This window comes from Leuresthes tenuis, unplaced genomic scaffold (assembly GCF_036924035.1).
Source record: "Leuresthes tenuis unplaced genomic scaffold, fLeuTen1.0.hap1 SCAF_19, whole genome shotgun sequence".
NCBI classification, from domain to species: Eukaryota; Metazoa; Chordata; class Actinopteri; order Atheriniformes; family Atherinopsidae; genus Leuresthes; species Leuresthes tenuis.
The window spans coordinates 21,097,245-21,119,034 of record NW_027325373.1 but is presented as its reverse complement, the minus strand read 5'-3'; the positions used below and the strand labels follow the sequence as shown (position 1 = coordinate 21,119,034).

The window sequence follows — 21,790 nt, the reverse complement described above, 5'->3', positions numbered from 1 at the left end:
GCAAAACATCATCTAATCCCCTCCCAGCAGCTGTATTACGTAGGATATCATTGTTTTCTGGTCCTTGCCTTTTTGAGCAATTTAGTCTCAACGGAATAAAGTGGTAACTTTAGGGGGAAAAAAACTTTCTCACCTTCCTGCTAGGAGTTAGATCAAAGAAGATCTACCGATCCCCATGTGATATTTTCCATTTTCACACAGTCTGTTCTTCTCCTCAGCTTCTCTCCTGACTTTTCACTCATTTCCACCATGAATACAGGCAGAGGAAGTTAGGCCAGACTCAAGGAGGAAAGAGGCGAGGGAACAGCATTTAGCAAAATGAGACATTCATGTTTCTGAGCTGTCATTTTAAACTGACATCAATTACATATGTAGCTTGACACAACTGCAACATCTAACTATTGTTTTGTTGCAACTTATTGCTGTATTTTTTATTTTTTTTATTTTTTGGCACAATTCGTACACAAGGCAATTCAAAGTGCTTTACAGCTACATACAATCAGAAGAAGGCAAATAAAATCATTCCATAAATATAAAAAAATAATCATTAATTAATCAAATCAAAAGTGAAGAGTGCAGATAAAATACTTTCAGTTGTCATATGCACAGCTAAATAGAACTGTTTTCAGCCTGGATTTAAACATTGTCCGAGTTGAGGCCTGTCTCACATCTTCTGGGAGACTGTTCCAGATTTTAGAAGCATAAACCTGAAACGCAGCCTCACCTTGTTCAGTCCTGACTCTGGGAATCAGCAGGAGACCCCTCCCTGAGGTTCTCAGAGTCCCAGTCGGTTCAAATGGCTCTAACATGTCAGAGATGTACTTTGGCGCTAGACCATGAAGAGATTTGTACACGAGCAGAACTGTTTTAAAGTCTATTCTCTGAGCGACAGGAAGCCAGTGCAGAGACCTGAGCACTGGACTAATATGCTCATATTTCCTGGTTCTAGTCAGGACTCGAGCAGCAGCGTTCTGGATGTACTGCAGCTGTCTTACAGCCCGTTTAGAGAGCCCAGTGAGGAGGCCGTTACAGTAGTCCAACCTGCTGGAGATAAACGCATGAATTAGTCTTTCTAAGTCTGATTGAGACACTATTCCTTTGATTCTGGCAATGTTTTTTAGATGGTAAAAAGCTGCTGATGTTATTGATTTAATGTGTCTGTTAAAGTTCAGGTCTGAGTCCAATATTACTCCTACATTTCAAACTTGATTATTTCATAATATACGTTAGATAAATTTCTTATTTTTCAATTTCAATTGAATTTATCCTAATGAATTAATGTGTCATGCCCCTTTAAATTTAATGGGCGACAAGCACACATCCATGAAGGAAACACTGGTGTGATCTCACTCATAGCTCTTACAACGAGCCTCCTCCACCTCGGGCGTCTCTCCGAAATTAGACATCCTTCAACACGTTTGCCTGTAAATGATTGCCAGGTAAAAAGCAGGATGATGAAAGTGAGAGAAGACGAAGTGGCACAAATCAGACAAGTGAGATGAGCTTTAAGTTTATTGCTTTTTTTTTTTTTTTTAAAAACCCTGCTCAAAAAAGTCTTCCATATCAACTACACAGTGAGGATATTAGTTTGAGTTGAATAAACAAGAATAACACATATGCAAACCAATGAGGCTAGGTGTTTCCAGCAATGGGACGTCATGGCAATAAGAACAACATAATAAAACCATGGTGCCAAGGGAGGGAGGTAATAATCTTGGAATGGTCTTTTTTGAGAACATAACCCAGATATACTCAGAGATTAAAGTGGTAAATTAATGAAATTCAAATTCGGGAAAGATGCTTTTGTCATAGAACCACACTCTTGGACCACTCTCATTCCACCACAGGTACAACCAGAGGCTGCATGCAGTAATAAGATACCGTTCTCTCAAAAATCTTAGTTTTCTCTCTTGTAAATTAACCGCTTAAATGTCAGAGAAAATAAGTCTGTCTCTCTTACATTTGAACTTTCATCACATTTAATTTGGGTAATTCAGAGGCTTCTCTTAGATTGTGACCTCATAGATTGTTTTCAATAATTTCTCAACTGTTCTATTTAATTATTTATAATATTATATACTTTCTCATGCTAAGCTAAGCTAAATAACTGTTGGCTGTAACTAAAACTTAAGAGGTCACAAACGGCATCAGTACTTGCTCTCAACAACAAAATGAATAAGCATTTCTTTCTCACAATGTCAGACTACTCCCACAATGCTTTTCACCATGTCAGCATGTGTTTGGAAACAAGTCAGGTTACGTTTCCAAGGCTTTGTTGTGCTCAGTCACATACAATCTCTGCAGGGGTTCACTTCAACAATGGCTGCTGTCTAAACAAGGGAGAACATCCCCAGACAAAACAGACAGGATTAGGAAGAGAGACTGAAGAAACAGAGGCAGTTCAGTGGCTGAAGTAACTAAAAAAGATAATTAGACTGAACAGAAATGACAACGATAAGCATGGTGTGCATGAAACTATGAAAATATCCCAACAATACAGAAAGAACTACTACAAGCAGCTTGCATAAGAGTCTTTGAACGACTCAGAAACAACTCAATAATGCATCATTGCTGACAGTTAATGTTCATAATTATATTCTCGATGGGTCATTACTAAGAAACACTGGTGCTGCTGCACCATGTTTCGTTTTGTCAGGCTGTATGTGGTGTAGTCAGATTTTCATCGAAGTGTGTCTGTTTGTTTGTGTGTCTGCCGATGGGAAATGAGGACAGAATTCTGCCTGATAGATCGGAAACATGGAGGGAACATCGCAGATAATCACAGTGACTCAGTCACATTTACACCATAACACAGGAAGGCTGGAAAGGAGTCTGTGGTCATGATTGGTTTCCCAAAGCATTAATCTGCTTTAAACATTAACATGATGGAGGGAAAAGGAGAACACTCGAGCTAAGTGGTGCCAAGTTCGAACCTTAACTTCATCACTGATGGCATCATTTTTCCTGTTTGCTCTGAAACAGATTAGCCCTTTGATCTGTTTTTGCAGTTTGTTCCTGAGCATCCTTTTAGTTAAAAAAAAAAAGCCTGTCTAACCAACGTAAACAGCCTTATTCTTAGATCATTTTGACTTAATTTTCTGCATATACATAGCATATATGTACATATGTAAAATGAAATGGCAGAAATGAACATAGAATACAACTATTCCCATTTGCTTTCCCAGTTGTGTAGGATGAAAGCTGATAATGTAATTAATTAGCTTTTGGTATTATGTCATAGAAAGCAAATATGTAAAGCAGGGCGGCAGGGACCTGTTAAATATAGCCATGAAGTGGTGAAGTGAAACCACCAGAACTATCTTCATCATCTCAGTGTAACCGAGGAGTATTTTCTGATCTCAGCTTCACTTCTGAAGTCTGCGTCCTTGCCTACTCTATTTTCCCTGAGCACAGTGAATCATAGAGAAGGGCTCGATGACGTAATGTGTCTGAGCACCCAAAAGAGTCCAATAACAGGGAGACAGGTGCAAGCTAATCCTTCCTTAATCCATAGATATCAACTCAGATTATGTTCCAGAGCCAGAGAAAGATTTTGGAGAAATAGCTGTAGAACTATAGGGAAATATGGTCATAATTCATGCTTAATCTCCCTGTTAACATACAGCACACTGTATGTGTGACTGAGCATAGTAACATGTGCAAAAGCATGCATGCAGTTGACGATACACCATGAAGAATTTAAATGATAACAGTATAACATACTGCTGTTCACTCTGTTTCGGCAGTATGTCACTGTATATTGGATTGTAGTATTTCACAGCAGAATAACTATAAATGTAGCAGGAAACTATAAATGTAGCATGATTGTACTTTGATTATTGTATAACCAGAAGAAAGGTAACCAATTAAAATGAATGCACAAGAAATCCCTTATTAATTCATCACTCTATGCCACTGTGGTGGAAAGTAAGTTTTAGCCAAAATAGGCCAACAGGTCAATTTATGCTTCTTCGATTAGATTCTGTTTCCTATGGGCGGGAGGTTACAAATACCAGGGTGAGCATCAGTTCGGCAACTCACTGCAGTCATGGCGTCACAGCTACTTTAGTTTAACCAAACCTTCTGACTGACAATACTGATAAATTACAGCTCTCTGCTTTTATTTGTTGACCGACTATATCAACCGTGCTCATGCTTCTTATGCCTGACAGAGTAATCCAAATCATACATAGACATCAACAGCGGATTAGTGCTGTATTGTTCTAGATGTAATAGCACAATATCTCAATTAAAAACATGAAAATTGAGAATAGATGATAAACAGCCAGAAAAACCTAAAAGATTTCATTCAGCCAATCTAAAATATACTGCAGAAGTGATTAAAATAACAAAGCTAAAATAAAACTAAAATATCTCACGTGTCATTCTATAATGTTATCAACTAACACCAAGTTTAACACCATGTTTTGTTTTCTTTATATTGGATATATCTGTGTTTGGTGGTGGATGTTATTGAAGTTAGAAGAATCTCAGTCAGCAGTTGCAGGAATGTAGCTGCCTTGTCGCCCTCTGCACAAACACAAACTTCCTCCTTCTGTGCCCCACTTCTTCTCCCCCTGCCTCCTCTCCCCCCCTCCCTCTGCCTTCCCATAACAAACTGCAGACAAAGGCATGCATGTGCCAAACTAAACATGAAGCAAAATCCTTTTCTCTGGATATCACTTGAACAGGGTCAAATATAGAATTGCCAGTCGTTGGAAGAAGCTTCCCAAATCTGCACTTCAGGAACTTTATTGCTTCTACATTTCACATTATGCTTTAATACTCAATACATACATTCATGCTGTTGTGATCTTCATATTGTCAGCACACTCTCAACTTCAGACAGGGGCTCTTTGTTTGCTGAATGTTAAGTGACTGTTGACTGTGTATGCACTAGTGGTTTTTGTAGGCTCTTTTACTCTCCTTTACTCCCTCATGTCCACAGAGTTGCTCCAAGGAGACCATGCAGCACCTCTTTATCACCCCATCATCTCTTCGCTGAGTAAATACCACTTCCCAGAGGTCAAAAGTCCAGCGCTGTCCTCACCGTTCAGTGTTAAAACATTTGAGTCTCCATGCACTTATACACGAGGGAACACTCTCTCTCGTCTATCAACACATGTTTCATACCAAGCTGGAAAGCTTGATGATTTAAAATGTACCATGTGGAACAGTTTGTGCTTCAGCGTTATGCAGCTGTGGACTCCGTTATATGGACTCGGATCCTCTGAAAAAAACCCAACTTTATAAGATATTTTTCTGCGATTATTTTTTGATTGACATTAGGTTTGTATTCCTCGCACAGACAGTGCTTTTGTGGCACTGTCAGCCAGTCAAGACAAGCTCTAGTTGTCATGTACTTGAGAGGAAAAACAGAAAAGTGATGTATCGGTGAGAGGCAGGGTGGACTGAGAGAAGATAGTCATCCAGGTAGAGAGAATACAGTAAACACAGCTTGACAGCCTGCGATTTCTACAGCACATTTCATTGGCTCAAAGAGAAACTGAGTGTGTTTTCTCCTTTTACCTCTCTGTCATAACACAAGAACAGTGCATTCTCTGTGGGTGCTCTTTTTCAGTCCCGAGGGTACATACTTCTTAAAATGCAGACACATGCTGCTGTTTATAACAGAATCCTGCACTCCAACCCTTTGTGCATTAGCATTATATTCTACTGTTTTCTACCCTCTTCAAACACCAAATTTGAAATGGCTATGATAAATGTTTTAATATAGACAACTGAACATTGTTTGCCCTCTTTTATTTTATGTCGACAGAACTTCATTGCATGTTTCAGCTTTATTGATGTGGTTTACTGTCACCGCACTTGCATCATATGGAGCAACAACTGGAAGCTGTTTCATGTAAAAAGAGCCTTCAAAGCTCTTAAGTGGGTCCCACCAAAAGGCAGACAGCCAGTGAACATAGTGGAGAAATTAGCCATTGAAGAGCTTGATATTTCCTGTTGCAGTTGACAGGGACACACAACAAAGTGAATGTTTTACAAGGTGCCAGGACCCCCCCAGATTGCCACTGTTGCTCTGGGTCCGCAGGTTTTGTTAATCAGGACCTATTTTACGACTTATTGCCTCGTCATTCTGAGGGGTCCTAACATGTGAATGACCTACATATTTTTGGTTTTGTTCCAGGCAACAACATTTTTTATTTAATTATGTATTTCAAACATGGTCTGAAACTGTTTTATACACAGCCACAAACATCCTGGTGGATATTGTAGCTAAGGCATGGATGTAAGGTTGAAAATACGTCTATTAGCATCTATTGCTCAGTTGCTTGACTATTTTGGCTGAGAAGTGTACAGATATTTGTGGTTTAAGAAATGTTAAGCTACCTGTTAGTATTTAGCTTAGCAGAGCTTTGGAGATTTGCTTTGGGGTTTGTTTTATTCCTTGTTTTATCTTATTTATGGATATATGATATATGTTCTGCCATGCAAATTATCCGAACAATTAGCTTTGCAAGTTTGTCATTGCATTTAGTGTGCTTATAATGACACATAACTATCTAGTCAGGCTGAATATACAGTGTGTTCTTGTAACAGAGATCAATTTTGACAAGACAACTAGCAAAATAGGTGAGCACTGTTGTTGTTATTATGTTCACAGAAATTGTACACATTGAATTATGTATTATGTACACATTGTATTATGTACACAGAAAAATCTCTCAGAAACAGCTGCAAATGTATACATCTCATGGAGTATGTGTGTTTTCAGAGCCATAGAAAGATTGTTATCATTTCTTTGAAAAGGACAAAAGACAGCTCAGTTCAGGATCGTGATAAACAGAGGCAGCAATACAGCCGAGTGTAAATACTGAATACTCTATTTCAAGTCACTCTCATTTGGAGGCCGACTGAAAACTCAACATAGCATCCTGCTCACGACAACCTCTGAATTTCTTTCTTTCATCACGGAGCCATTTAGCACAGCCAGCGCCTTCAGTTATAAATATCATTTTTTTAAAAAAAAGGAAAAAAAAACATCACTCCAGGCAAAAGAACAATATGTGTCTAAGAAGTCAACAGTCATTATCTTTGGGGGGTACAAGCACAGCACTTTGGCACAATCACATCGCAAAATTAATCATCACTTGTATTTTTCTTTAACTGGATTGCGTGGGTGGCCTAAGTGACACTGTTAGTGACACATTACCACCTACCTACCTTGCCTTAATAGATATAGTGTTGAGCATGACAGTTTGCTTTCAGGTGTAGCATTTTTCAGTCCCGTCGCCACCATCCCTGTTTTGTTTTAAGAACTGTGCTGGTCAGATCTGAGAGGAAGGGGAAGGTTAGCTGGCACTCCTCAGTAGGTGGAGTGTTGGGGAAATGCTAAGGAAATATGCAGTTTGACCAGCTGTATATCACTGAATCACCATTAAGGAAGAAAAGAAGACAGCTTGAGAAAGATAGACAGACAGATATTACTTTCATAGTTTAGCTTTTTCAGAAATATCTCTACTGACTTGCTCCAAACCAAAGTATCAAAGCTACTCTTGTGTGTCTGTATTAAATATTAAGTTACAGACAGCAGGAGTTTAGCTGAGATTTGCATAAAGATTGCAGCCTCCAGTCTGCCAGACTATGTTAACGACCTGCTGTCTCTATCTTCATACCTGATGTGTGGATAAATAACTCAGGAGGAAGGTGAATATTTTCCCCCCAGAAGTCAAATCAAAAGGGCTCCTTTTACAGTCAATTACACAGGCCAGACATATGGCCCACAGACAGTACACTCCTTCAGGTGATTATCACCCGGTCTTGGCTGTTTTTAGCCCTCAAGGGCTAATCCTTGCACATCCCTGGTCCCATTGACCAACTGTGAGTGAGCCTGGAGGAGGTTGATATGAAGATCTATTTGTGGTAGCTGGTGAGGGAGGTTGGAGTGTGCAGGGATTTGTAAGGTTAGAGAGTAAATGGAAGAGAGGTGCAATCAAAAGGTGACAACGGATGATAGGCTGGTTTGCTTTGAGGCAAGAGATGCTCCAACAATAGAAATTCAAAGACAGAGATTTGACAAACATCCATCTGACAGCACATGGGGGTAAAGTTGATTATGAACAAGAATTATAAGATCAAGAAGAGGAAAGGAATGGGCAGAAGTGATGGATTATTCTAAGTCTTTCACAGTTGGAAGTTCAAAGACAACAGCTGTTGCTTTTAGACACCCTGAATTACAAATGAATCAGTTTAACAAACATACTCACATACCTTCAGACATGGGTATAGTTTTAATTTAACAACTCATACACAGACCTCACATGCTGTTCAAAATACCTCTTTGATGGTTTTCTTCGTCACTCAGATCAGAGTTTGTGTTTTAATTGAAGTTTTATTGAGTACGAGTATGTCTGTTTATTGTTTTCTGTTAGCTGGGGAGGAATAAAGTGAGCCACACCAGCGGGTCATAGCGGCCAGAATTTTCCATGCACTTGAGAAGATACGTTGCAGGCAGATGGTTCAAACATGTTGAATCGTGCATTGCAACTGCACACAGCAGTTGCTGCACAACAAAATAATGTGTGCTTGTGTGCGCGTGTTCTTGTGTTAGCATTCCTTTGAGTGCTTGTAGCAGCCAGCTGTGCACAAGCAGTGAGATTTCCGTTACAAAGTGAAGCCCCAGAGGTGTAGATCTATTGAAGCTGAGTGCAGAATTTCACATTACTGAATTAATTCAGTCAGTGCTGATAATTACGTTAATCAACCTTATTTGCCCGTGAAGGATTTTTTTTTATGAAAAGATTAAAAATTCTTGTTGTCATGGCAGCAGATACTTCAGTTCCAATAGATTTCTTACAAAGGCGGAAGTAAGTAACTAAAGTTCATCAAAGTTTTTGTGTTACCACAGTCATCAGTTCCTGACTCTTATTTTAAAAACAGCCTAATAAACATGTATCACGTATATAAACTGCAATAAACACCTGGCATGAATTCTCATGACAGACAAGCTATAATCCCAACTTTTACCAGCTTTTCTAACATTAAATCCTCCTTACCTTCACAGGACATTGGATCACTGCTCGGAGGCTTCAGATTTTTAATTACAGCAGTTTCAAATTTCCAAGCCAGAGCTTCTCTGCAGTCTGTCATGTTTATGTTAGGCTGAAAGTTGTGTGGGTTGGGATGCAAGCCTGTGCTCTGCACAGCGGGATGTGCTAGTCCTCCATTACAGTGTGAGCGAATACAGTCAACCAGCATGTTGAACACTAGACGGGTAATTTAGCACAAATCAGCTTGATATATATAAAGGGCTGTTCTTGTATGGTGTTTGTTAGAGATCACGTAAATGTGAATATTGAATGTGGCACATTATACTATATGGCCGTTGTACAAAAGATGATGCAGTGATTTGCAAATCTTATAAACCGATAATTAATTCACAATAAACATAAAAGACATTTTTTTAAATGTTAGAAAAAAAGGTTGGGAAAGCAAATGGCTGAAAAAGTGAGTGGTGCAATAATAATAATGTTGCAAATAATGTTGCAAATCATTCGGTTAACTGGCAATAGGTCATTTACAAGAGGAGGTATAAAAAGAGCACCTCAGAGAAGCAGAGTACCTCAGAAATAAAGATGGACAGAGGTTCAGCAATCTGTCAAAAAATTGTGGAGCGAACAATGTTCTTCAACATAAAATTGTGAAGGCATGATTCTGTCATGGAAATCACTGTATGGGCTCGGGAACACTCTCAGAGATCATTTTCCAGGAACACGGCTCACCGTAACATCCACAAATGCAGATTAAAGCTCTATCATGCAGAGAAGAAGCCATATATGAACATGATGCAGGAACACTTTTGTTATCTCCGGGCCAAAGCTCATTTAAAATGGACTGAAGCAAAGTGGAAAACTGTTTTGAGGTCTGACTAATTGAAATACGAAATTCTTTTTGAAAATCATGGACTCCACATCCATCGGACTAAAGAGGAGAGAAACCATCTGGCTTGTTATCAGCACTCAGTTTACAATCCTTTAGCTCTGATGGTAGAGGGGTGCATTAGTGCCGAGATGCCACGCAGTCCTTTAAGCGACTGAAAACACATCACGAAATCTAAAATACCAGGACTGTCGATTATTTAGAATCCTTACTGACAAGAAAGGGACATCATTCCACTCCCAGACGTCAAGCAGCTGTTCTGCTCAGTTTCCAGATGTTTGCAGACTATTTTCAAAAGAAGAGGGGATGTTATACACCGGTAAACAGGGCCCCGTCCCAACCTTTTAGAGGATAAGTTGCTGCCATCAAGTTCAAGACAAGCCAGGTTGAGACACTACTATAAGCATCCAAGAAGGTTGATGCTGATCTGGAAGAATCTTTTGTGTCTTGTAAGCAATAAAGCAGCTGCTGTGCTGTGTGTTTCCATTTCTTCATTGTTAGCAGTGCAACCTTCAATCATGTGAAAAACTAAGAGATTCCCCATTAATTCATATTTGTGCATTTGTCTAGCAATGCCAGGTAAGGTTAGCGCATGTTTGCAAAACATTGTGTCATACATCCTGAAGCCACAGAAAGACAATGAGATATACACGTGCATGTGAGGAGGATTTGCTTCATAATGCGATTTCATTCTTATTACAGTCACACTCTGCTGAATAAATTCACTTCAGTAGATGCTCGAGACAGTTGTAAACCTTAGTTAAATGATCTAATATTACCAGAGCGACACCATGACCCAACATAGGCCTCTAAATGTGAATAGACACTATTTTATTTTTTTTTCTGAAACTTTTTTCTTTTGCTCCTCAGTGAACTGTACATGCTGGATTAAACCTGTCAAAATGTCTCTGTTCTCTGTACTCATGAGCCAGTAGGCAGCAGTGATATCTCTCTGAAATCTGTGAGGGCTTGTACATTCAGCATCACTCACATTCCACTCAGACATGTCCAGATTTGCTCCTTCTTCACACATGCGCGCCGTTGACCTCAGAACTGTTTCAGAGGTTTATCATACTAATCTGGTGTTATGCTGTTGCCGTAGAAAAATAAGCTGAAAGACATTCAAACAGGTTTGGCACTGTAGGACTAAAAATGCAAAATGCAGTACGATCCAATGAACTGTTTCTGTATTGAGTTAGACGATATCAACGCCACTCAAATGTTTAAATGCGGAAAATGAAGGGATATCAAGCATGTGTTTATCTTAGCAAAGCATTAAGATTGGAAGCAGAAGCTTTACTTCTTACAAAGCTCAAATTACACATGTTGAATTTACTTATAAACACATCATCTGGATTAAATAAATGAGATGCAGTGTATTAAATAGTGAGCTTTAGAAGTGATGATTGCTTTATTTTACCTGCACAAGACAGATTAGTCTTGTTGCTAAATTGATCCTCTTCTGGTTGTTACCTGATATCAAATAAATGAGGGAGGGAATGAGTTTATATGTTAAAATGTTTGGGATAAATCTTTGACATTTCCTAATTGAAAGACCAGCTTAGATTAGTCAGCACTAATATTTACGTTTGTCTGCAGAATCTCCTCCAGAGAGGACAGGACGCCGACGCAGTATGCCAGGCTCCTCAGACAAGACCGCAGCCACCATGGAGCCAACATCCACCACCGCCACGCCTTTCAGAGTCACCGTGAGTACTGTGAGTGTGCTTTTATGTATCTTCTGTCTTCTCTATCTGTTTTTCTCGCTGCTCAGTGTTTTCATGAGGCTGGTGTGGTGTCCAGATCAGCTCATGCCAATCTGGAACTCATTTACTTTACATGTAGGACTGGAACCTTTCATGTTTGATGTCCGTTCATCACACATCTACATACATCGGATTTCCATCCAGCACTTTCTGCAGCCGTGCACGGCCTCTAACTCCTGCGCACACCTCACACATTGTTGCTCAGTCAGCACACAGTCTCTCTTCTGTCAAACACAAACACAAAGGACTCCTTTGTCAGTCATGTTGCCGCAATACTTTCTGCCATGTTTAATTCAACAGATAAACAGTCAGTTAATGAAGCAAAAAATTCCGCCATGAGTCATCAATTTAAAGATAATTAGCAATTAGCATCACACATTTCCATTAATAAATAATGAGTGGGGAGATGAGGACCCAGAGGTGAAGTATGAACACTCAAAGCCAGGCCAGTGGGGCCGTAAGCACTTTGTCTGTCAGAAACAATCTTCCATGTAAACTCACAGCCTTTGGCTCAGCAATCATGCATACGGGTTAAAAGATACCAAAGTGTCGCTGGAAACAGGAAACACATATTTCCGTTTCTGTAATATTCTTATTTTTCCACATCGTTGCACTTTTTATCATTCATTCTGTTCAACAAATTTAAAAAATCTGGTTCCTTCGGGGTTTTAACAAAAGTCCATAGTGAGGTAAGCTTAATAATATTTACGTAGGAGTTAGTGACAGTGAAATACTCCATGAACTGAAACAGTTAAATTTAATTTAGGCAGTTACAGATCACACATATAATAATCCCAACTAGCTAATTTCGAGAATGCAAAACGCACAAGTTCATACATAGAAAAGCAGAAATGTAATTTCCTTCACTTAGAATAGTTACAGTACACTGTATGTGAGTGTGAGCATGTGTGTGTGCTCCTTTTCCTTCATTCTGACAATGTGTCTGATTGGAATTTTTTTTATGCAGAAATATGTGGAGAGAATCACTGTTTTACTTTGACACAGACATGAATTTAAGGGCACATGTAAAATGTGTAAAATATATAAAAAAAAAAGAAAAGAGGAACTGAAAGCTTGCAGGAGACTAAAAGGGTTAGAAGGAAGGGCTGATTATTGATTACCTGTGTCTTAAGCAGCTTCTTGTACTCTCCATGGGATACAGTGTTGGAGGAGCACTGCTGCAGAGTCATCCTGTCTGAGTCACATGACTACTTAACTCACATCCTGAGGCTCCATCATGAGTTGTAGGGACTTCTTTGAAAAAAGGCAAATCTTTTCAGAATATATTTGAACACGTCCTGCACTTTTACTTATACTGACCCCATCTGGCCTTTGGTGGTATCACATCAAAAGTTCCACCTTAACATTTTTAACTTTTGTTAGATTGGTGGGTAGCATTTGGCTCCCATTTTGATGGGTTTCCACTTAAATCAAAGAAGAAGCACAAGGCGGTTTGACCAACAGTGGCAGTAAAAGATCAGGGTTACAGTAGAGAAACTCTGATTTTGTACATACAGATTCTGTATGTAGATGAATGATTGGTGTGAAATGAATGGACCGGGTACAAACATACAGACTAACATGGCATGTTGAAATGCATTCTTCTTCCTCGGTGCTGTGACAAACCTCTTCACACTTTTCTTCCTGATGTGGTGACATCTGAAGCACTCCTCCAAGGCCTTGAGCTAAATCCGTCAAACTGTTTCTCAGAGACTGGGCTCAGTATCTGCCCTCATACACACACCACGAATGGCATGCACACATACAGTTAACTCCCATTCGTACATTCCACGGCTCTGCTCAAAAACAAATATCTCATGGGCAGTGATGAATACTATCTTTGCCAATCCCAATTTCAAACAACAGATTCAGAAATTAAATCAGAAGTCGGTTACAATTGAGTAGTTTCTCTTATCCAATGCGTGTTTAAATAGCAGACAAACAGACCTTATCTGAGTCTGTTCTGTCCACGTCCCACTGATCGCTCGAGCTGACTGGATTGACTCTCCGTTGTGACTTTGCTTCTGATCCTTCCATCCTCTGTCACATAATAGCAAGTGGTTTAATTGGACTGGTATAAACCCTTGTTTTCATCAGGTTGTGCAAGAGGACAAGAAAGGTTGTTCTGGAAGCAGGAAACACCCTGATTCTGATTCTATCAGTCCCCATTAAGGGATCCTGGAATTGCCAAGCCAAGGGAATAGAATTAACTTTATGCAAGCATTCACTTTAATTTGAAAAGCAAACAAACAAAAAACAATCTGAGTGATAAAGCTGAGCTGAACTCTTAGTGCTGATTTAATGGACTTGGACAGGCTTAGATTACAATCAAGTATGCGAGTCTGCTATAGACTGGCATGCACACCGGCTTGTAAAGATGTAACACAGTTGGAATGTAAACAAGGTGGTATAGTAAATATTGATACATTCTTTCTGTTGCCATCAAATTCTCTTCGGAGCGAAAACAATAAGCCAGAACAGAAGGGTCTCTGAGAACCAGGCGCTCCTGAAAATCAAGTGTGCATGTCCAATCAGATTGCTCCATTATCTCCTATGCCTTTCTTGTCAGCTATAGAAATATGGAATGAATAAAAATGAACATGTTTCGAGATCCATGCTTATATGTGGCACCGTAATGTCCCCTGATACTCATATGTTGTCTTGTGTTTGTAAAATGAAAAGGGCCAAACAATATAGGAAAACAAGCTATATTTAAGAAGACCTTAAGTGTTCTTCTGCCTCACTTGATCTCAGATAGAGCTGTGTTGCTTCTTAATTCACTGCATTTTCTGACAGCAACAGAGCTCATTCCAAGGTCATCTTTCACTAAAACACCGAAAAGCCACCACATGCACACAATAAGCAGTTTCTGCACGTGCAAATATTGTTATAGTTTTATTTGCATTGTAGATGTGTGATAAAAAGCTGGACTGCTGTGTGCTTACTGCCTACACACAAAAACAATTTGAAAGTTAGAACAAAATTTGTGTATGAAATGGTCAAAATGTGGGAACAGACTGTATCTCAGGCAAGCATTTCACGTATCATTAACATGATACATAATACATAAACATGGCCTTGAAATGTCTACATTTCTACAAAGTGAAGGGCTCACGGTGCAGCTTCAGGGGGACGTAACGTCACAAATTAAACAAAGTGAAATGCTTTGACTGCAATCTATAGATTAAAGCAAATGAAGCCATTAAAAAAAGAGTACACACTGTCTCTTTCCTCAAGAGAACTGAAACTGAGACAAAGGTTCAACTTTTCATCTTGACAATGACGATAAGCAGTTTATCTCTCACATCAGTCCTCTGACTTAGTGTTATAAGGGGACATTCTGCAGTAGGCTGGAGATCACGTTATCTGAAGCATCAGCTGACTTTAGCAGCAACCAACTCGCACACTGTTGCACACTCACCTATTTTTTTGTTGTGAGTTGATTCTGAATCTTAGAAAATAAGAATCACAAGTTGTCTATTATGTAAAACTCTTTACTAATTTAGTATTATTCTTAACATTTTATTACAACAATATACTTTATTTATAGCAATGTGCAGTTTCATCCCTATCATGTGCATATCTCCATGTACAGTCACTGGGACACTAAATACATTGTAAATATCACTCCATACTTAGTGATTGGTTCCATATTGCATATGGTATCTTATTTTCTATTTTTCTATAACCAGTACAACACAATATCTGCACAATCACAAACATGAAATTATGTATATGCTATTTTTTTCTATCTTACCGTTCTTGCTGCTGTAACTCTGTGAATTTTCCCGCTGTGGGACTAATAATGGATTCATTATCGTTACTTTCTTTTGCTTTTTTTAAAGAGCTTCATAACGTCACAGTGCGGTGCCACGCTGTGCGGAGCTACGAACCAGAGTAAAGGAACAGAATATCTTTAACCTGTTTGCACTAGTCTTTAACAATGCTAAAAAAGAGACATTTCAAAAGAAACGCCAACGAAATGCAAAAACACGAACACAATCAGCAGACTAGAGACCTACAAAATTGGAATAATCTAAATCATTTAAAACTCAGTATTTGTCCATCATGAGTCTCAATTCCAAACATTTTTCCTCCTTTGTTTCTCTGTTTTAACAGAAAGAGCTGCGTGAATTTTCAGATATTATTAAACAGTTTAATCTTAACAAAATTACAAGTTAAATTAAATAAAGATTGTTTTTTTTTACAGTCCTTATTATGCTTAGTGTAACATTGCAGAAGCAATACTGGGATGTCCAAAACAGATAAATCCAAAGTAAAACCTCTAAAAAGGCATATAGCAAACAGTAATTGTGTCATAATGATGCTGAAAGCAACATTTTCTTCCGTAATGACAGTGAAGGCAACATGTTTGAGCTAATCATGTACTTCATTAACGCAAGCTAGTGTGTAGTTTATCTCATCCACTCCCACTTTTTTTGATTGCTATATAATTCCATATGTGTTCATCCATAGTTTTGATGTCTTCAGTGAGAATCTACAATGTAAATAAAACTGAAAATAAAGAAAAAGCGTTAAATGAGAAGGTGTGTCCAAACTTTTGACTGCTAGTGTATATGCATAAAGAAGTGCAACTTCCACTTTATATCAAGGATAAATGAATATGTGCTCCACAGGTTTGGCTCATGTGTTGAAGATGAGTTTTGCCGGTGGCAAAGATGGCAAATTAAAGGAAGAAGCCCTGTTATACTGGCACACATGGACGTCTGTGGGACCAATGAGGGTTTAGTTGTTCTTATTACAGTTCCAGCTTGGGGTGTGATTGAAGGACAACATATCATAATAGATCAGCATCTATGGAAAGAAACTCTGCTGCAAGTGTTCCACAAATCAAGTCCAAGGAAAAAGTTTCCATTAATTGGTACCCAGGTGCCTGCCCGGAGTCTTGCACATATACTCTGATGAGACACTTGCAGACCCGAATCAAAGAACTGAACTCTTAAAAGTAAAACTGCTCCATTCCCCAACACTCATTGCATTTACATGCACATGTATGGAGTATGTTTTTTACAAATGGGATGCACACTATCCCCTTTTGTTACCCCTTTCTTTCTGTGTGTAGTAGCTTCTCCTGTTACACCAAAGCCTGGAGTGGGATCTGTGGAGCATGTCTGAAAATGCTGGAGAAATTCTAATTTAAATGTTTTTTTTTTGTTTGTAACTTATGTGAACATAGCAACTCCCATTCAGTGTTATCCTTGTCCTGTTCCGTGTTATCTCTTACAAACACGTTAAAGGCATGTTTCTGGGGTTATATGTACAACTATATTCCTGCCATGACTCCATGAAACACTGCATTATTTTTTACTTGGACATATACTTGGACATATTTTGGGATTCAGTGCAATACTTGCGTTTTTTTTGTTATATGTTCAATTTTCATATAAATGTTTGTTTTGCACATATATTTATTAATACTCTCATGTTTACCTGTTTGTAGCATATTAAGATGTGCACTGTTAGTAGCACTTTACTTGAAATTGAATATTTTTAGAATGTGGTCTTAGTAAAGGAGTTCGATGCTTTTTACCACCACTGGAGTCTATGTGAGCTTTTTTTTTTTTGCCACATCTCATGACAATGACATGGCGTATGACTTGTCATTTGAGTAATTTTGCTTTAAAGAAATGGCTTACATACAGCACAACAAGACTAGATGATAGACAGTAGCTTTGCATTGCATATTTTCATGCTATTTCATGCCCCAGTATAGCATGATAGCATGAAAGCAGATGTGTTGTACACTCTAGAAACATCTGCAAAGACAAAAGAATGACCAGACTTCACGACACAGGGAGGAACAAAGTTAATTCCACTTAATTTGGCCTTTTTTCCCCTTTTCTCTGCAGCTGTTCCCTTGCTCTGCTGAGCCCTTCTCTGCCGGTGACTTTGTCATTAGTTTGCTGTACTTTTCTCCTCACTTTCCCTCTCATTTAATTTCAATCTTTTGTTTCTTCTATCAACTCATTCTCTTTCCATTTATACTTCTCCCTCAGGTGATCCATTCCTATCAGCCACTTGCTGTCATGTTCTCAGTATTTTGACAGTTCTCACCTCTATTTCTGTCCTCTGTCTCTCCGTGTCTCTCTATTTCTTTCAGTTATGTCATATGAGGAGGTACTGAAGGTGAATTAAAAGCTAGAAATTAAAAAAAAAACATCTCCTGATTGTGATCTAATTGAAATACTACATACACATTGCTCTTTCCAATTGTTATTTGAAAAAGATACTATTCCTACCTGCTGAATTTTTAGAGGCTGAGTGAATTAGAAAGCCCTCTTTATAATTTTGTACAGCTCTCCACATGCACGGCAGGGTGAATGAGAGGACAAGGCATACAGAAAAGGCAGAAACTAATCTTTTTGCCCCATCCATCCATCCATCCATCCGTCCATCCATCCATCCATCCATCCATCCATCCATCCATCCATCCATCCATCCATCCATCCATCCATCCATCAAGGGAGAATAAGAATTTAGAATAAAATGAGCAGCCACTAATCAATCCACCTCGCAGCAGGGAAAGGCTTCAATTCTCTACTGTGGATGCAAAAGAAAGAAACATTTTGATTTGTTAACTGTGAATATGCCAACAGCAGCAAGCAAGCTGACTATCCAGGGGCTACAGGAAAGAAGCTTGGAACTGCTTCGATTTGAGCAGAAATTGTGAATGATGATATGAGGAAATGTTGAGTTTTAGTGTTTAGGCATATGTGTGGGCGGGGTTCATTTTCCACTGCACCGCCTACTTTTTGTATCAAAAAGCTTAAATCGGTTGCCTCTCTTTTAGAATGCTTGTGATGTTTTTGAAAGCGCTAATCTGGAGGTAGTGCTAAATCTAATCCTTTTGCTCGAGTCTAAGTCCTATTTGTCATAGTTGAGAGGGGCGTCTCTGCTAATGCAACCACCCGCCTAACCCAAAACCACCTGCCCACACTCACACATATGCACACGGAATTAGTTATATATGCCTGCAGCTAAGAAAAAGGAGCGAGCGTTTGATTTAGACAGCCCCTGTCAAGAACTTTAAGTGTCTTACTCAGTAAAAGCAGTGACTCATTGGCTCAGTGGCTCTTTTCATTCAGCAAATTGCTCCTTAACACTGGTGACTTCACAGGTGACAGCAGAAGTCATTTTTGCTGCCCACACCTTGACTCATATAAACTTAGTCAGATTAGGCTAATTTAAGCCACGCAGTCTGATTATTAATGAGTATGAACATAATAACTATTGTGGATGTTATTCAGTGATTGAGCTCTGGACTTCTTTTAGATATCTGCACTGACACATTGTGTGTGTTTGTGTTATTATCTGTGCTGTAATGCATTGAGCAATAATTGTAAATCTTAATTCTGTGTGTTGTTTTTAGGGTGATTACCTAGGGAGTGGACACAGTGATGAAATGTTTGGGGTTAGGGTTTGGAAAGCCCCTGATAGGGCACTTCCACTTACATCAGATCTCACAACAGGCTTGTAACCGTCTGATATAACATGTGATATTAACTCAGGATAGAATGATGCTCCCAATACCTCTTATCCTTAATTTTCTTGGTTACCAGAGTGTCAGTTACTGCTCATGCTATTGGTTGCCTGAAAAGTAGCGATGGTGGCGATACCAGCATCTTTTTGAAAAGTTTAAAGATTTTCAACTCAAAGCATCTGGAGCAGCTACTTGATTCAGCATTTTTTCTCTGTCTGCGGTGATGTAGATGCAAGCTTCTAGTGTGGTTAACAGAGGCGTTGCTGAGCCTATGCAGGCCGTTAAACTGCAGAATCCTGTCTGTATTAATGACTGGGCTGCCCGAGTTTCAGCCAGTTTCAACCTTGTCTCTAAGTACAGAGATTCATTTTATAATATCATGTATCAGAGATTGTAATACTTCTGAATTCTTTGCAATTTTAGGCTAATAAACATGAGTCTTTAACTATATTTGTCCATATAGTCTTTCACAGAGGGGAGAATTCCCCCTATTTACATCTGAAAGGCTCTCTCTGGGATGGTCTTTGTTTATTCCATCATGGTACTGTCCTTTTATCTTTTATCCTTAGCTGTCAGATGCTTTGTCAGGTATTTAATGTATGAAAACATGAAACGCTGAACATTCATGAAGTGTTAATATTAATATCCTGACTATCCTGGGATCTTACATTTCCCACAACACACTTCTTTAGCTGGATCTTCCTGGCCTCCTAAATTTCCACGTTTTAAATTCCACGTCCAAAGTCCCAGTTAGTAATGCATGTTTTATTTTACGGTATAAATCATTGAGTTATTTTCTGACTTTTAAAAAGCTTCCTGCAAGAGGCTGCTGTGTAGTTCTTGAGTAATAGTGTGTAAAATTGATGCCGTGCTTCTTTTTCACTGACTGTTTTTGTCTTGTTTTCCACAAATTCTCCTCATGCGGTAGTTTTCTGCAGCTCTCGGCAGACCCTTTATTTCCTTAGAACATTGCATTACAGGAGAGGAATCTACATCAACATCATGCTCAAACATTCAATGATTCTACTGTGAATCCTGACTTAAAAACTATGAAGTCATGAAGAATAACCACACTTAATGTGTGCACATAGTGATGATTAATACTCCATTTACTGGCATGACCTTAGAGTTGGTACACTGACATGAGCAGGTCTTTTGTTCTTAGGCCAGAGAGCCTCCTGATGACAGGTGTTGTTCATCGAGATGCTGAGGCTGCTCTGTGATCAGTTGCCAAGCTGTGTGGAAGTCACTCTCTAATTATCCATATTCCATTGAAGCCTGGGGAGACCTATTCACACTGTAGGTGGTAATTATTATACAAGTGTGTTAATGGCCTGAATGGGATGTGGGGGGGGTCTTTTCGCTGTGCAATTTGCCTGTCGCTGTCATGTGAAATGTTTGAAAATGGCTGAAGGTTGACATCACGGAAGTGTCAGTCTGTTCAGACTTCTGTATTAAACAGCTGCTTAGTTTGATTGTATTATAGGGCTACACCTGAGACGAAGCTCTCACTCCTTTATCTCGTTGTTCTGTATACCGATGTGCTGATCAAGTTCTGTCCTCTTTTAGCTGCCCTCCTAAACATGCTCTTTTATTCAGTCTTTCGTTTTTACTTCTTCCTTGTAGGTTTTTGTCTCCTGAAACATAAAGCACCTTACACTTCTGCACCACTCATCTCATTTGTTCGTAGTCTCTCGCTCATAATGTCAGCCAATAGTTGCCATGGAGACAGTGGGGTGCTTGGGGGAGTATGATTGCAGATGTTAGACGAAGCATACACGCTAACTCAGACAAAGAAGAGTGAGAAAACTGATAAGCGCTACATTCTCTGAGAAATTTGTCACGATTGACATAACATGTGGTACATTAATATTTACCAGATTTTTATGTCTGTTCTCTTTGATAATCTCTTTTTAACTTCTTTTAGTGAAGGTCCTGTCAGGCTGTTTTAGACGTTGCTGCTCTTTCTATTCAGAAATACTCTGTACCTGACCTCACTCTAGCTCTGATATGATATATTATCAATTATTACCCTTTAGCTATCCAAGACGTTCGGCCTCTCAGAATTCCAGATGTAGAGCGTACGTGTTGACATTGATATTTCTTGTGTTGCTGCCAAGTATGATTGACATATCTGAGACTTCTCTGACAGACTGGCCGTGACACTGTTTTATTGACTGTCTCTTTCCATCAGGGTTTTCTAAGTCGACGGTTGAAGGGCTCCATAAAACGCACCAAGAGTCAACCCAAACTTGACCGCAACTCCAGCTTCAGACACATCCTCCCCGGTTTCAGAAGTGTGGACAATGACAGGTAAGAGTTCGCTGATCGAGCCGATGCTGGAGCATGTTTTGCCACAGACCTGTTTGAGTGCCTCCCGGCAACATGTACGCTTTTATCCCATTTAGACTTGATTTCACATTTGAGAGCTATCAATTCAATCAAAGAAACAAAGCATTCTCTAAGCAATCATCGAGCAACAGTCACAAGAACCTTGAATAACAAGAACTGCAATACAAATACAAAAGACATTAGTGTGTGAAAACCCTTCTGTTCCTTCAACAATGGATGAAACAACCTAAAACGAAGTGCTACAATACTTAAAGCACCAAACAGTCAT

General features: G+C 39.1%; 1 protein-coding gene across 7 annotated transcripts in view; it reads left to right on the top strand.

Annotated features, from left to right (window-relative positions):
* Window positions 1–21,790, top strand: part of LOC140277563 (disabled homolog 2-interacting protein-like) — a 149,355-nt gene that overhangs the window by 53,544 nt on the left and 74,021 nt on the right. For 5 of the 7 annotated variants that reach the window (XM_072372645.1, XM_072372640.1, XM_072372642.1 and 2 more), the window contains exons 2-3: window positions 11,503–11,621; window positions 21,365–21,483. In XM_072372645.1, the coding sequence (XP_072228746.1) occupies window positions 11,538–11,621; window positions 21,365–21,483 (203 nt within the window). In that variant the 5' untranslated portion in view covers window positions 11,503–11,537. The remainder of the gene's footprint in view (window positions 1–11,502; window positions 11,622–21,364; window positions 21,484–21,790) is intronic. The other 2 variants (XM_072372646.1, XM_072372639.1) reach the window with 1 other exon arrangement.